This window comes from Perognathus longimembris, chromosome 1, assembly GCF_023159225.1.
Source record: "Perognathus longimembris pacificus isolate PPM17 chromosome 1, ASM2315922v1, whole genome shotgun sequence".
Lineage (NCBI taxonomy): Eukaryota > Metazoa > Chordata > Mammalia > Rodentia > Heteromyidae > Perognathus > Perognathus longimembris.
In genome coordinates this window covers 152695878-152714042 of record NC_063161.1, presented here as the reverse complement: position 1 = coordinate 152714042, position 18165 = coordinate 152695878, and the positions used below count along the sequence as shown (strand labels likewise).

The 18165-nt window shown below is 38.3% G+C and overlaps 1 protein-coding gene across 6 annotated transcripts in view; it reads right to left on the bottom strand.

Annotated features, from left to right (window-relative positions):
* Rabgap1 (RAB GTPase activating protein 1) overlaps nt 1-18165 on the bottom strand; it is a 136774-nt gene that overhangs the window by 26316 nt on the left and 92293 nt on the right. For all 6 annotated transcript variants that reach the window (XM_048341908.1, XM_048341917.1, XM_048341935.1 and 3 more), the window contains 2 exons: nt 4603-4716; nt 544-618 (listed from right to left, as the gene is read on the bottom strand). In XM_048341908.1, the coding sequence (XP_048197865.1) occupies nt 544-618; nt 4603-4716 (189 nt within the window). The remainder of the gene's footprint in view (nt 1-543; nt 619-4602; nt 4717-18165) is intronic.

Genomic DNA, 18165 nt, shown 5'->3' with positions numbered 1-18165 from the left:
GAAGCCCTGGGTTTGATTCCTCAGCACCACATAAACAACAAAAAAAAGCCGGTAGCGGTGTTGTGGTGCAAGTGGTAGAGTGCTAGGCTTGAGCAAAAAAAGAAGCCAGGGACAGTGCTCAGGCCCTGAGTCCAAGCCCCAGGACTGGCAAAAAAAAAAAAAAGATTCAAAAGAAAATTAAAAATCTGGAGGGTAAAGATCTTTGCCAAGTGAACTCACAAATAACATGACACTAAGGAAAGTTAAATTCTTTGTCTTTCACCTATCCTAATATGTAACTCCCCAAACAAATATTAATAACAGTGGCTCCTTTAGAAATGGTAAAATGTCCTCAAGGGCCATCTATCCAAATCAAAAGGAAGTCTATCATTTTACTAGTTTTTAACCCTATCATTTGTAACCAGTGCTTTTCTTCTTTGATGATATGGAATTAAGAAAAAACTATCCAGATATATCTGAGAATGTGGCCAATTTCCATCTAAAATGAAACTTTAGACTAAAGGCAGGTCATGTGTAAGCTATAACAGGCACCTCATTACTCACATGGAGAAGCAGCACAGCAGCAAGAAACGACTGGCCCTGGCAATAGCCAATCTCTTCATCATACACAGAATAAGCCTGCAGGTGGGGAGAAAAAACAAGTTTAAATGAATATAGCCACTCACGGGCTATGATGGTCCTAGAGGACCTTGAATGCAGGAGCCTGGAGGGCGGGACTCAAATCCTACTAGAGCAGAATGATGCCCAAAGAATGACATTAACATCTCTCTCCAATCCCCATTTTTAGAAGTTATAATAAACAGGATAGTGGCCATGCCTTTTCCTGTGGCCAACAAGTCGAAGAGGCTAAGAACCTACCTGAGTAGTAACGTTCTAGGAGATCCTTGTCATTGCTCATAGCATTCCCTTGGGATGTCCTTTTCCCTCTTCTCTGACTAAAAAGTGTATTCTTCCTTCAAGCCACTGACAATTTGTCTAGAATTAGTTGTTCTCTTATCTGTGCCTCTGAGGGCCTATTGCTGACACATGGTCATTATGGCACCGGCCATGCTGTACTCCACATGTCCATCTTCTCTACTGGACTAAGGGCTGAGGCCATATTCTATTCAACATGTCTAGCATCTTATACATAGTAGGCATACATTAAGATTCATTACTCACTTTTCCTTCTGAGAAAAAGCTTTTTGGCAAAGATACCAAAATACAATCCTTTTCAGAATGCCAGTAATAACTTTGCTGATAAGAGTGATTACTCTAAACCATTTGTGAGTTCCTCTGGAATTCTTATTTTTATGTTTCTTGGCTGCAGATGAATACTACTTCTCTCTTCTGAATATTATCTTGAACAGGATATTGACATCTAACATTCCTGGGGGTTTACCTTCTGGCTTCTTAGCTATTTTTTACAGCTTTGTTGTAATGATCACTATTGGTCATTCTTATGTAAACTAGAAGAAAAGGGAATTCCTTCAGATTCAAGATGCTATTCCTTTTTGACAATATAATTCTGGTGAAATTTTCTTTATTCTCCACTTACCACCTCTGTGTGCTAAAGTTCCTGTGTCCCAAGAAAGCAATTTTAGAATTGAGTATGCTAAGAATGTATCTTTTATGATAACATGATGCTGCTGCTTATCAGATGACAATGACACTAATATAGAAATGGGTTTCTCACTATTTTTTAGTCAAAAATATATCTTTTAAAAATAGATATAACCACCGGGCATTAGTGCCTCACACTTGTAATCCCAGCTGTTTGAGAGACTGAGACCAGGAAGAATGTGGAGTGAAGCCAGAATGAGCAAAACAAGTTTGCTAGGTTCTTTCTCGACCAATAGCTAGACATGGTAGTGTGCACCTGCCATTCAGTTATGGTGACCTTATTCCTAAAAATACCTAAACAGGAAGTCAGACCTTATCTCAAAAAGAAAAGAAAAGAAATGAAAAAAACCCAGCTGAGTGTTAGTTACACCTATATTCCTAGCTACTCAGAATTGTGGTTTTTGAAGCCAGCCTAAGTAGACAATCTGAGAGATTCTTATCTCCAATTAATCAGTAAAACCTTGGAAGTAGAGGTGTGGCTCAATGGATAGAATATTAGCCTCATTTAGAGCTCAAGGCCCTGGGTTCAAGCCTCTGTACTGGTACAGAAGATGGGGGGCATTGGGGGGACTTGAAGATATGACTCAGTGATAGAAAGCCTGCCTAGCAAGTGTGAGGCCCTGGGTTCAGACCTCAGTATTGCCAAAAAAGTAGAACAAAAGCCCATTTATATCATATTTTCACAAATTCAAGTAGAGTTAATGTGATCCCATTATACTTTTCCCATTTTACTACCACTTCGCTGATGAGAGAAACACATATGTACTTTTCTACAGCTAGCATTACAGAGAAGGAGTTTAGGATTTGATTGGAATACAATGAGGCATTAACACCTTCCACCTCTCAAATTAGAAAGAGCAAATAATAATGCCAATATTGCTAAGAGTATATTAAAAATGTATAATGCTGGGGCTGGGAATATGGCCTAGTGGCAAGAGTGCTTGCTTCATATACATGATGCCCTGGGTTCGATTCCTCAGCACCATATATGTAGAAAACGGCCAGAAGTGGTGCTGTGGCTCAAGTGGCAGAGTGCTAGCCTTGAGCAAGAAGAGGCCAGGGACAGTGCTCAGGCCCTGAGTCCAAGGCCCAGGACTGGCAAAAATAAATAAAATAAATGTATAGAGCTGGGCACTAGTGGCTCACACCTCTAATCCTAGCCACTTAAGAGGCTGATATCGGGGATTGTGGCAGTAAAGTTCATAAGACTCTTATCTCCAACTAGCCACCAAAAAGCTGGAAGTGGAACTGTGGCTCAAGTGGTAGAGTGTTAGCCTTGAGCAAAAAAACTCAGGAACAGTGCTCAGGCCTTGAGTTTAAACTCACGACTGGCCAACAAACAAATAAACAAAAAACCCCAAAGAAATGAAGAGTACATTATGTCAATACATAGGAATACATTAGGAATGTTTTTGTAGGTTTCAATCTGTGGCTTATTATTTACAAAATATGTCTGAGTTATTCAGCCTTAATTTCATGAAATTAGTATCATGAACTTGACTTCCTATTCTCATCCAGTCTTATCACCAGTGTCAGCACAGAGCTTAACTAGTTGTGTAGAGGATGAGAATGTATGGAATCTCCACATGAAGAAAACAGGGAGAAGATTTTTCCAGGCTGACTGAAGAGGCTGGAGGAGTGTATGCAGGCGTGAAAGTATGATGCATCTGGGAGACATTTGAAATGGAAGGTTCATGGGTCTATGATGAAGCAAGTGAAAGACAAGACATTTCACTGATTCAACACTTACTAAACCTGCTATATGTCAAGTAGGGTGCCAAACGCTGCAGATGTAAGCACATATAAAATGGCTTCTGTCCTTGGAAATTTCCAAGTTCAGTGGAAGATACCAGACAAATCAATCAACTGTGCAGTGAGACGTTCACAGGGGGAAGAAGCAGCAAAGAATAAGGCAAGAAATTATATTATAAAATATTGCCCACAATAAGTTAAGGAATCTAGGACCAGAAAATGAACTGAGGAGTTTTTATTTCATTCTACTGGGTAAAACACTGAAGGTGTCTGTGGTGGCTGCAGAAATTATCCAGTCCTGGGACAAACATGTAGCAAACAAATCTAGGCTAGAACCCAAAGTCAAGGAGTACAGTTCCCTTTCAGGCAGTCTGCAGTGGATGGTGGCCACAGTGACTGAGAAAGTGGTAATACAATGGAGAAGCTAAATAAGGATGATCAGAGAAGATTATGACAGAATTACAGCTTTGTGTGTCTTATGGAAACTTCTTTAATCTTTAGGTTCTACAGTTCAGACAATCTAATTTAATCATGTAATCTTTTAATTTAGCCTTAATTTCCAGCCTGTTCAGAAATTAGTTGTTAGCTTTGCCTTCTTGAAAACTTAAGCTTCTTAAAAACACGTCTCACATTTACTGATACTTATTACATGATAAATGAAAAACCAGTTCTGAGATGAGGTCAAAGTTGAAAACTTCAGGTCCTAATTTCTTATAGTGCTGATGAAGCAAAATTTTAAAAGTGGATTACTAAGACCAAAGAGGCTATCATTTCCTTTGTAGTGTTCAGGTACATATCTTTGGACAGTAATCAGTACTTAACACCACTTATTATGGTGTAGTGCTACACATTCCCACTGTTGGGCCACACTAGAGTGCCAGGTTTAGCATTACAATATGAATACTGAAAAGGAGTTTGCAATGTTACAGGGTTCTAAGACTGTTAAACTCAATTTCCGAAAGTATACATGTGAATTCAGGAGACTGTTGTCTGAAAAATCCTAATTAAAAGGGGGGAAGGGACATAAAACAACTCTGCCATTTTATTTTTCATTATTTCCTTTTCTTTCATGAGTCTAAAATTGCATTGCTACATTTGATTTCATAAAGTCTTCTTCCTCTATTATCCTCTCAAATGGGAACATCAAATACAAATTATTCTTCTGTAGTTATATTTTAATTTATAATTAATTTGTACTTTCAAAGAACCAGAAACATCATTCAAAACTGGCCTTCATATATGAAATACCTTGCATATTTTATATAGGGAATCTTGGCCATCTCCTCCTGTGTCCTTGAAGTAATCATGAGCTGGGAATGTACGGTTAATATCGCGGGTGATAGCACTGTCTTGGGGGGACTCCTGTGGAAACAGAAAAGTCAATCATGTAAATGCTTGCTGAGGTTTATGCAAGGTGTCATTTGTGTCTGGTCAAATGTTATCAGAAATGCATACACACAGCCAGACTCTGATAAATACTTCATGTTTTCTCTCCTGTGCTTAAGCTAGATTAAAAAACAAAAGAAAGTAGAAGGAAGATTACTTGAGATGAAAAAGGATAAAGGAGGGGGTAAAAATGATTCAAGTTAGTCGAGTGACAGTGGCTCACACATGTAATCCTAGTTTCTCAGGAGGCTGAGATCCGAGGAATATAGCTCAGCACCCAGACCCTGAGTTCAAGCTGCATAACTGACCCTCCTCCCCCCAAAAAAAGATCAAAGTACAATATATACACATATAAAAATGTCCTAATGAAACTCATTATTTTGCACAATTAACATATGCTAATAAAAGTAAAGTTTAAGAAATGCACATGTAAAAGAAGGAATAGATGGAATTAAAGCAACCTGTTTCATTCTGTATGTCTTGTATTATACTCGTTTTACACTGAAAAAGGTAAAAGATTACTTCCTTTCCATTACTAATAGGGAACATGTACAACTTAAATATCAGTTTTCCATAGAAAAAGTCAATTAAAAGAGTGCTGCTTTAATTGATCCTTGGCATGAACACATATGCCAGTTCTCAACAGGAAAAGTGAAGTTCCTTAAATGGGGGTTTCTTAGGGCCAAATGACATAAGAATGCACAGAGTAAACAATTTAATACAAAAGACCACTAAATGTCAAGGGATTCAAACAGAGAAAATATCTTTTGTGTTTGCCAATGGAGAAAAACAGTTTCACTTCCTATAATGGTTAACTAAAATTGAGCATATATCAATAATGCCAGCAGTCATAGATGAAATGTAGCAAGTACCCATGATTCCTATTTCTTCCCCATGGTTAAATTATTTGTTCACATATGAAAGAATTGTAGCTCAGTCAGGCACTGGTTGCTCATGCCCATAATCCTAGCTACTCAGGAGGCTGACATCTGAGGGAAAGATTCAAAGCCAGCACAGGAAGAAAAGTCCATGAGAGTCTTATCTCCAATTAACGGCCAAAGTAGAAGAGTGCTAGCTTTGAGCAAAAACTTAGGCGGAGTCATCAGACCCTGAATTCAAGCTCCAGGACCAGTGTATGCAACACACACACCCTAGTGTATGCAACACACACACACACACACACACACACACACACACACACACACACACACACACACACTAAGAAACAGCAAGCCTTACATACTCTTAAAAAGGGATTGTATCAGCTATATATTAAAAACTCAAAATATGGAGAAGACAGACATTTCACAAAAGATAATGTACAGATGCCAATCAGTAAATGAAAAGGTAGTTATTAGAAAAATGCCAACTTAAAATCACAGTGGGAGAATTCAGTCAAAATATCTGCTAAAAAGTAATACACCCTGAAGCAACTCAACCAAATGAGGATTTGGGAGCTCAGCATTTCAATTTAAAAGTGTTTTAGGAAGACAATGTCAAAACAGCATTAAGTAACAAGCACTAAAATAATGCTTAGATTTCTTCTTAAAACTTTCCAGAAATGATAAACACATATCACTGACCTATATCCAGAATGCCATCATAAGAAATCTTGTCAAAAAGCTTATTTATCATGCTTGTCAATCCAGATTTCAGGCATGCTAAGGCAAGCACTTTAGCATCTACTAATTGTGATCCTGAATTCTATCTACAATTGAACCAATTTTCATTTTTATAGAGAACTCTTTTTTAAGTAGCAGATGACTTTAGGAAGATGATTGTGGTCTGTATGTTTACAATGGAAGCTCTGAAACATCTAAAGATGCCAGACTATGGCTTAAGACAAGCAGTGAAGGTTAGGAAACTTGATTGAGAATGAAGAGGAAAACAAACAGCTTCAAGACATTTTATGCCAGTTATAGCACTTGATGTAAAACACAATCTGAAAACACTTTATAGAGAAATATGATTTAGAAATTCAAATAAAAACGGGACAATAAGAATTGGGCTACTTCCACAGAAAAGCACTTGTGTAGCCAATGGAAGACCTTGAGTTCAATCCTCAATTCTGAAACAAACAAACAAAAAAGATGGAAAGGCCTGAAACCATAACCATAACTGGCCAGTTTCATCAGTTCATCCCTTATCTGTTGATCGTGGGACTCAGCAAATGATGAAAGGAGAAAATGCCCTTGAGAAGGTTAATTTGAAAATTCACATACTGAAATTTAGAAGCCCTCAGGAATAACAAGATTGAGGAGTTCTGTGTGAACCACTTGTTTAAAATATTTGGTCTTAGGAAATATGCTGAGGAATTTGGAATAAAAACATTTGACTCGCCAGAGGCCGAGTCATATAAAAATGATCCACAAATTCTAACAATGACGAATTTAGTTAAGTTCCTATCAGAATGACATTGTTCAATTTGAAAAGGTTCTGAAAACAAATCTCAGCCACATTAGGGTAAGTCCTTCCCAAAAGAACACAGCAAAGAGTGTTTGTAAAACATCCAAACCAAATGCATGTAAAACTAAGCTTTATACAATAATCCATACTCCTTTTATTTAGAAAGTATTAAACATAGCTGTAGCTGATAAAGAGAGAGATCTTGCCTGTGTAACACATAGTGAGTAACACTACTCATAATCAAAGGAATCAAGTCAATAGTAATCAATTTCAAGCAGATGTAGTCAGTAAAATGATTTAACAGACAATAAACTGTTACAATGTAGTTTGGATAATAGTACAGACATGCAAACCTTAAGAAAACAAAATGGCAAAACTGTCAGGTGATCTAAAAGTTCTGATTTTATGACACAAGTGTTTTTGGATTAGCTGATTTTATCTGGGCTCTTTCATTTCTCAAAAGAAAAACATCTTTTTTTTTGCCAGTCCTGGGCTTGGACTCAGGGCCTGAGCACTGTCCCTGGTTTCTTTTTGCTCAAGGCTAGCACTCTGCCACTTGAGCCACGGCGCCACTTCTGGCCGTTTTCTGTATATGTGGTGCTGGGGAATTGAACCCAGGGCTTCATGTATTGGAGGCAAGCATTCTTGCCACTAGTCCATATCCCCAGCCCTCAAAAGAAAAACACCTTTAATCTCCACAAGAAAACAAAATGGCATAGGATTACACAGTATTGGCATCTTGCAAATAATTTCTGTAAAGGGTCACACAGAAAAAAAAAAATCTTGACTTCAAAGGCCATTCAGTACGGTTATTCAACTATCACTTTGTAGAGTAGCCACAGAAAATATATAAAGCAATGGACATTGCAGTCTTCTGATAACATTTACAAAAACAAGAGGCATGTGGGATTTGGCATCAAGGTAGCTGGTTTGCCAACTTGTGATCTAAGAATAAAACAGTAATTTTCAGTGAGCAACATGACCAGGGAGATTTCTGTTAAGATTTTAAAATACATTTGTATGCTACTGGTAATTGATTATATATATATTTTGCCCATAGAAATAATCAGAAATAAACTGCAGTAAGTTGGAATGTACACCCAGTTGAACACTTGCTCCTTTCATATAGAAACATATGTTAAAAATGTTTAGTGCACTTTGCAAAAGTCAATTCTCCAAGTCTATATATTTCTATATATGCAGTATACTAAATGTTCAAATGAAACTCTGTATTTTTAGTGGTATATTATCTCTTGTGCTATAAAAATGAAACAAATAGGACCTACACCTCAGAAATTATAAAAAGATACATATTAGGCCGGTTGAAATGAAACCAAATACTAAATGTTGGTGAGATAATGACATAGCTATAACTTTTATTGGTAAAGGGTATGAAAACTGACACACCACTTTGCAATACTTAGGCTGACTCTGGGAGCAGAAGAGGAAAGTCAGATAAAAAAAAACTGCGCAAGAGCTGGGCACTGGTGGCTCATGTCAGTAATCCTAGTTACTCAGGAGGCTGAGATCCAAAGATCATAGTTTGAAGCTAGCCTGGGCAGGAAAGTGGTGCTCTGGCTCAAGTGTTAAAGTGCTAGCCTTGGGCACTAAGAGGCACAAGGACAGTGCGCAGGCCCTGAGTTTAAGCCCCACGACTAGCAAACAAAACAAAACAAAACGAATGAACAAAAACAAGGGCAATATGAATTAAGTTCGAATGTTGTCTGTTAACATATCAAAATTGAGCTATTAATTACAACAAACATAACATAATAATATATAATGTTAACAGTGGAGTAGTAACATAGAAGATGAGAACTCCGTATATTATTTTGGAATAGTTCTGTAGATTTTAAAATGTTCTTATTTTCACTTCTTTTGTGCTGGTACTGAGGCTTGAACTCAGAGCCTGGGCACTGTCTCACAGGTTGTTGTTTTTTATTCCAGGCTGGAACTCTACCACTTGATCCACAGTTCATTTCTGGCTTTTTGCTGGTTAACTGGAGATAAGAATCTTACAGGCTTTTCTGCCTGGGCTAGCTTCAGGCCCAAATCTTCAGATTTCAGTTTCCTGAATAGTGAGGGTTACAGGTGTGAGCCACCAGTGCCTGGCTTAAAAATGTTCTTTAAAATTAAGTTTATTGAAAGAAAAAAAAAGCACTGCTTCCTTATTACAAAGTATTCAGATTATGCTGTCCAAGTACACCCATCTGCACTTAAAAAGGCATTCAATAAAATGGAATGAACTGGTAGAATAAAACTTGTGAAACTGTAGAGCATTGGTGGCTCATGCCTGTAATCCTAGCTATTCAAGAGGCTTAGATCTGAGGAGTTGGGCCTGAATCCAGCCCAGGCAGCAAAGTCTGTGAGACTCTTATCTCCAATTAATCATCAAAAAGCTAGAAGTGGCTCAGTGGTAGAGTACTACCAGCCTTGAGCGAAAAGTTAAAGGACAGTTGCCAGACCTTGAGTCTAAGTCCCAGTGCTAGCATCTACCCTCCACACACCAAGATTAAATAAAAACCTCACATGGAATCAATGTTGTGTATATATGCTGAGTAGTAATAATGTGCCTATTCCAAATTTTTAAATGACTCCTTTCCTCACTCCAATTACAATGGTATTTTAGAATATGCAATAAATGAAGCTTTCTTACTTTTGTAAACCTTTAGGCTCTGAAATAGTTTGTACAGATAAAAGGAAATGACAACATTTGTGTTGCTTTCCTCTCTTCATCTAAAAGTTGCCTATTAGTACCACATTCCGTAATCCTTTTGGATGTCTATTTTTGCATCTTACTGTGAGAATTGGCCCACTGTGTAACTTCTCAGGATTAGTAAGGTAGTGGGAACTGGAAACCCTTTGAATGCATGCTCACTGTAAAGTCAAGTTGAAAAACAGAAAGCTAAGAATGGCAGGAAGAAAAAAAAATAGTCAAACAAAGAAAAGGCAGTGGAAGGCTGCCATGGGAAATAACCCCATAGAGACGATTATTTCCTAAGCACCCTGGTCCAAATTCATTTTGTTAAAATGAATCTAGAGGGTTATAAAACCCATCATATAATACTTAAGAAAACAGAACAAAATAGTAACCCTCCCCCACTATATTGTGTGTGTGTGTGAGTGTGTGTGTTGTTGGATTTTGACCTCGGGGCCTGTGCTTACTGGGCAAGAGCATTGCCACTGGAGTCATATGTTCTTTAGCTTTTTAATTTTTAGCCACTTTCAGACTATGATATTCCTTCTTCCTCCTTCTGTACAGCTGAGATTGTAGGCATGAAACAACATGACCAGTTTGTATTTCTGAGATAGGTTATCATGTACTTTTTTTTGCCCAGTCCAGCAATGAATTGTGATATTTCATTTTTTACTTCCCAAATAGCTGGGATTACAGGTATGCTTCACAGAACTGGGCTTTTTTTTTTTTTTTTAAAGAAAAGTTCTTGTGTAGTTAAGGCCAGCCTGGAACTCACTATGTAGCCTGGGCTGACCTTAAACTTGAGGTCCTCATGAGGGATAAGATTACAGGTATAAACCACTACCTGGACAATGCCTTACCTTTACAACACATTTTTCAGGAATAAAATAATTATTTGCTAGTTCCATCTCCTTAAAAAAATTAACTATAGAAGATCACTTAAAGACTTAATCTTTAAAAGATAGCAAAAAAAAAAAAAATGAAGGGAGACGGAAGCCAGCCCTGGAAGGAAAGTCCATGAGACTCTTATCTCCAATTAACCACCAGAAAACTGGAAGTGGTGCTGTGGCTCAAAGTGGTAGAGTGCTAGCCTTGGGTGAAAAAGCACAGAAACAGTACTCAGGCCTTTACTTCAAGCCTCCTGACACCCTGAAAAAAAATCAGCATTGTTTTAAACATTCTGAGGTTTATTCTTTGATTAGGGCTGATTAGATATATTTTTAGACCATAATTATCTTGGCCTCTTTCATAGAACCACCTTCACTAAATTATAGTATTAGCATGTTTTGAAACTGTAAAAAAGGAAAAATATATTAAAGGAACCTTGTATTTTGTGGTAGAGAAGATACTTCCTACCACATTATTGAGTATTCCTAACAAAAGTGGTGTCCTGAAGGTATTTTCCTGTCACAGAAAATGACCCAGTCCTCACTGCTTTGGTCTTCAGGAAACTTGGACACAAATTCCAGCATAATTCACAGGATCTCATCTGTGTCCTCATTTACTTCCATCTTTCAAATCTATTTTTTTTCCCCTTTGGCCAGGGCCTGAGCACTGTCCCTGGCTCCTTTTTGCACCACTTCCGGCTTTTTCTATATATGTGGTACTGAGGAATCGAACCCAGAGTTTCATGCATGCTAGGGCGCTCTACCAATAAGCCACATTCCCAGCCCTTTCAAATCTATTTCTTATTTGCAATTTTCCATTTTGGTAAATAAAGGAGCATAGAACTTAAGTAATATGAGGTATAAGCATGTTTGTCTAAAACAAATTAAACACCTCAAATTTGATTTCATAGTCAAACCAACAAGAATTCTAGAAATAAACATAACTGGTGGGTTCACTTGGCAATGATAATACAAAACATCTTCACTTTAAATTTAGCTTTCAGGAGCATAATGAACACACATGGGCTCCATGCAAACACATGTTCCACAACTAGGGGTAGCTCCACCTTTCAGCTAGGTGCCATGAGATCTCTTTGTATGGCAATATTGTTCTTCCACACCAATGCAATACTGGGAGGTTTTAGTAGAAAGCCAATTTTTTTTTTTTTTTTTGCCAGTCCTGGGCCTTGGACTCAGGGCCTGAGCACTGTCCCTGGCTTCTTTTTGCTCAAGGATAGAACTCTGCCACTTGAGCCACAGCGCCACTTCTGGGCATTTTCTATATATGTGGTGCTGGGGAATCGAACCTAGGGTTTCATGTAAACCAGGCAAGCACTCTTTGCCACTAGGCCATATTCCCAGCCCTAGAAACCCAACTTATTGGCAGACTAACTGCTTTGTATATTTACCTTGATGATTTGCTCTTGGAGGCCAAAATCCTGATGGCAATAAAACTGAAAGTGAGGGGCTTGGAATATGGCCTAGTGGTGGAGTGCTTGCCTTGTGTACATGAAGCCCTGGGTTCGATTCCTCAGCACCACATATACAGAAAAAGTCAATAAAAAAGTGCTGTAGGCTCAAGTGGTAGAGTGCTCGCTTTGAGCAAAAGGAAGCCAAGGATAGTGCTCAGGCCTTGAGTTCAAGCTCCAGGACTGGCAAAAAAAAAAACCCCAAACTAAACCAAACCAAAAACACCTGACACTGCTTAAAACTTAAAAACAGAATTCAAAAGCAGCACCAAAAAGATAAAAGAAATTGTTCATTACATACACAAATATGTGAAGTGTGTATAGGTATTCAGTAATTAATGTTTTGAAATTTCATATCCAAAGCTCCAACACATCAAATATAGAGTAAATTAGAATTGAATATGGAGGTAATTAAAGGCATCTCAGATTCAGGGTAATAGAGCTGAACTTTTGACAAAGAATGGAGAAGACATAACTTTGGTATACTACTTAGATCACAGAGTTATGGGCGAGACTCAAACTCTAAGGTCAGGCCTTTCGGTCTCCTCCTAAGCCTCCTTCTCCTCCTGATTTCCATGACCTTGGGTGAGTCATTTAAGTTGAACCTTAAGGTCCTTACTTATGAAATCTACACAATGGTCCCTTTCTCGCTAGGTTTATACAACATAAAAGAAATGCCATATGGAAAGTGGGTGGCATAAGGCATGGCTCATCAGTGGGTAATTCTTTCCCACCAGATTTGAGATTTATGATGTTGATTTATTTTCATTCTTGGAAGAGAAGCAAACAAAAAAAATTTGTATTTGGAAGATTTTTCCATTTGGGACGTAATGCTCTGTGGGGGGATCTGCATTTAGAAAGGAAGAAATTCAGTAATGTATGCTGTGCAATCAGAGGGTGGAGGTGTGCTCAAATGGTAGAGCACACGTCTAGCAAGGGTTCAGCCTCCAGTACTGCAAAGGCAGAGGACAGAGAAGAAAAGGGAAGACATTTACTGCATTATCAATATTATATTTTATTACAAGCAAATAAAATTATAAAGAAGATAAACCAGGTAGCAGAAATACTGACACAAATATAAATAAATGATACAATAACTTTTTTTAACTTATGACACTAACCTGAACACTGTACAGCTCAAAAAGAAGTATGTTATGTAGTATACTTTTTTTTTTTTTGGCCTGGGGCTTTTTTTTTGGCCAGTCCTGGGGCTTGGACTCTGGGCCTGAGCATTGTCCCTGGCTTCTTTTTGCTCAAGGCCAGCACTCTGCCACTTGAGCCACAGTGCCACTTCTGGCCATTTTCTGTATATGTGGTTCTGGGGAATCGAACCCAGGGCCTCATGTATATGAGGCAGGCACTCTTGCCACTAGGCCATATCCCCAGCCCTTGGCCTGGGGCTTGAATTCAGGGCCTATGCCCTGTCCCTAAGTACTGGTGCTCAAAGCTAGTACTCTACTACTTGAGTCACAGTGCTACTTCTGGCTTTTTCTCTTTATTGTAACACTGAGGAATCGAACCCAGAGCTTCATGCATGCCAGGCAAGCACTGTACCACTAGGCCACATTCCCAGCCCTACTTTTTGTTTTTAAGTCCTTTCTCTGAGGTAAAAGTTCATTTGAGTTTCTCTGTTATCATGGTGTTATTTAGTAAGGAGTTCCTCCATTTCAAGCCAACTAAACGGCTAACATAACTCCAAATGCCTCTACCTTTTTATTCTCCTCCCACTTTTCAATAAGGATAACCTATGCCAAACATGTAACTGAAAAGATAGCCATATTGAGTAATCAAAGATCTTTATGTAATCAAATATATGAAATACTGCACAGACATTTAGGAATTAATGTGTTAAAATTTTGCTTCCAAAGCTCCAATAACATCAACTACAAAGGAGACTAGAATTTTTTTTCTATGAATATAGAGTTAACTGAGGGCATTTCTGATAAGACAATGAGCCTATTCTAGAAATAATTGCCAAATAAACACCTCTAACTTTAGTGCCTGCTTTAAAATTATATATTATTGAATCTATGGCAAACAGGATAATAGAAAAGTTGCTGACTTCTTCCAGAAAAAGATAGTCCTCTATTTAATAACAATTTACTGCTATCACATTGTTTCAATCCAAATATGGCATTATGGTGCCATTCTAAAAATAAATCTAAGTCCCCTGTGACAAGAGCCCTTTAGCTATGTTCATTTCCTTTTAGGGCTCAAGTTTCCCACAGGAAGAAAACTCAATGTTTGGCAGAGCTGTCTCAAATCATGTATAGATAAGGCATAAATGCTAACTGTACTCTCAACCTTTTCCTGATTTACATTGTGTCTTTTCTTTTCCTGAAGTTCATTATGTAGCCCAAGAAGCTGGGAGTACTCAACAACTGTTACCTAACAAAATACCCAAAGTATCATTCAGAGTAAAATCTGGATGTGATGGGTGGGGGCGTGGTGGGGGAGGGCTGGAAGAGGTAGTTAATCAATCAACTAAATTAAATGGTACACAATTATCATATACAACAATTTTTGATAACTGTAATGAATTTGAAACACTTATTTCAATTTTGTTAATTATATTACTGAGTAAATGGCATTATCAATGCTTTCAGTAAGGTTAGTGTAATTTAATAAAACTATACTGTTTTATTATCACATACAAATAATATACAATAGGCCATACATAATACTCATACCTGGGACCAAGTTTCACATTCCTCAAGTTATATTTAATGTAACTAGTAAATTGCAAGATTTCTTTTTTTTTTCTTTGTCTGAAATCATGACTCAAACTCAGTGTCTGACACTTTTGCTCATTGGCTAGCACTTTACCACCTGAGCCACACCTCCAACCTCTACATAAAAAATGTTTAGGGATGTTTCATAATGCTTAAAAAATACTGACTTCTGTTTTAAAAAGTTAGTTTCTTCGGGAAATACTAAGTCTTAAGTCAAAGATTTAACTGTGCTTATTGAGTGGCAAAACATACATCAACTAAAAAGTAGTTAAGTGGGAATCTGTATGAATACTATCCACAAAACACCTTCATCAATAAATTGTTGAAGTGTATTCATAATTCCACAGAGGTCTGCATTCACAAACTATATCCACATATTTTGAATTTTGACATTATTTTAATTATGTATTATTAACATAGCTTTCAGGGTGAAACTGGGCACAAATATATTTTTAAAAGCATAAATATTTAAAAGCTATCTTATTTCACCATAAAGTTATTAAATGAATGGTAAGGAGAATTAAACTCGGCGGCCTTGTACTTGCTAAGCAGGTACTCTACCGCTTAAGCTCCTTTTTGCAATGGTTATTTTCGAGGTAGTGCCTGGGCAGAGCTGGGCTGTAGTCTTACTTGTGCTTTCTTGTGTAACTGAGGGACAGGTGTGCACCCATCCACCCAGAATGCGCTTCCCTGGTAGCTGGGGTAATAGGCTTGTGCCACAGTGCTTAACCACTGGGTGAGATGGAGTCTCATAAACTTCTTGTTGTCTGGGGGGGGGGGTCCTTGAATTATAATCTCATGATCTCTGCTTCCTCGGTAGTTATTACAAGAATGGGCCACTATCTTAGCTGGCACTAGTTTGCTTTTATTCCTAAATTGCTAGCAATTCCTATTTTCTAAGCACTTAGACAAATGTTGAAGAAGTTGCCTGACTTAGGGGCATGGCAGAGTCAAAGGGAGGCCCAAAGCCTAGATTCTAGTCTGTTTTCCAACTAATAAATAACTTTGTCACTACAGTGGGTTTCCCCTTTCCCTACCTGTGAAAGAATCAAGATTTTTACCCCTATAGGATTCTTTTAACTTCATCCTTTTAGAATTCCAGATTTTTGTCATTTACCTTTGCAAAAATCTCAGGTCTATCTATAATTCCTAACTAGAATCAATCCTTTAGTCACTGATTCCAGACTGTGTATTATCAATTTTATCTCTCTATCCATATTCTTCATAATGGCCTCACCTTGAAAACTCTGCTCCATGCTTGCTATGCTACTCTTCAACTAACACACAGCATGTGGTTGTTGCGTACCAAACTCCATGATAAGAGCATTACACACATTAGCTCATTTATGTACTTCCCCCCCTCACAGCAATTAAGTAACAAAACTCAATCTCTCTCCAACTCAGACACATATTTCTTAATTACTATATATTACACAGTCTCTTCATTCTTTAAATAAGTAAATGGCTGCCTTCATCAGGACTTTGAAGATTAATATATCACTTGTCAAAATTTTCTTTTAAACCCATCTCTCTCTCTTTCTCTCTCTCTCTCTCTCTCTCTCTCTCTCTCTCTCTCTCTCTCTCTCTCTCTCTCTCTCTCTCTCTCTCTCGCTTTTGGCCAGTCCTGGGCCTTGACCTCAGGGCCTGAGCACTGTCCCTGGCTTCTTTTTGCTCAAGGCTAGCACTCTGCCACTTAAGCCACAATGCCACTTCTGGCCGTTTTCTATATATGTGGTACCGAGGAATCGAACCTAGGGCTTCACGTATACGAGGCAAGCACTCTTGCCACGAGGCCATATTCCCAGCCCTCTTTTCTCTCTCTCTCTTTTTCTTTTTGGTTGGTCACGAGGCCTGAACTCAGGGCCTGGGTGCTGTCCCTGAGCTTTTTCACTCAAGGCTAACAGTGTACCACTTTGAGCCACAGCTCCACTTCTAGTTTTCTGGTGGCTGTTACATAAGAGTTTCACGGACTGGGCTGGCTTCAAACTGCGATCCTCAGATCTCAGACCTCTTGAGATCTAGAGAATATTGAGCAGCTAGGATTACAGGTGTGAGTATGCTGGATGCCCAGATCTAACTCATTTTTTGGAGTTCCCCTAAAGTGGTACCTCTTTACCATACCAAATTTCCTTTCTGCAACTTTACTATTCAAGTTCTTACTTCAAGCCCCAAAGGTTTCTTGATTAAATACTCTAAATAATTTATCTACATTTTAATGCCCAAGAATTATATAGCACGGATCCTTCTGCAAAACATTCCTTAAAGGCATACAACACCAGTTTGAAGGAACAGGAGCAAATGATCAAGGCAGGACTTGAGAGATGTATAATCCCTGAGCAAAAGCAGCACATCAGGCCATTCTACTTTCACCCAGGGCATGTTTGCAGGTCTTGAGGTCACTGCATGATCAAGAAATACTAGCAGCAATTTTTTGCGGGGAGGGGGTAATGGTGGGGGCAGTCAGTCCCGGGCTTGAACTTAGGGCCTGCGTACTGTCTCTTCTTTGTGCTCAAGGCTAGTGCTCTACCACTTAAGCCACAGACCCACTTCTGGCTTTTTTTCTGAGTAGTTTACTAGAGATAAGAGTCTCAGGGACTTTTCTGTTCTAGCTGGCTTCAAACTGTAATTCTCAGATCTCAGTAGCTAGGATTACAAGTGTGAACCACCAGCACCCAGCTTACTGTGTTTTTTTTTTTTTTTTTTTTTTTTTGTCAGTTGTGGGGCTTGAACTCAAGGCATGGGTGCTATCCCTGAGTCTCATTGTGCTTAAGGCTAGCACTCTTCTACTACTTGAGCCACAGCACCACTTCCAGTTTTTGAGTGCTTAGAGATAAGAGTCTCATGGGGACCCTGGTTGCACCACAGAGCACACATCTATAAACTTAAAAGTATGATAGCATCCAATATTCACAAATAACTCTAAATGAATTCTAAATTTCACTTTATGAAATAAAAAAACAAGGGTCAATACAAACACTTCAAAAATTGCTGATGTGACATGCATCTCATTATTCAAAGGTAAGGATTATTCTGAAATTCAGACAGACAAGATTACCATATTAATTGCTGTAAGTAGATACTAAACTTTATTTCCAGTTCTCTATGAACAACAGTACACATTCTCCATAAAATTATGTTTACCCATAATGTTACCCTAAGGAGAGTTGTTGTTGTTGTTTTTTTGGCCAGTCCTGGGGCTGAACTCAGGCCTGGACACTGTTCCTGAGCTTCCT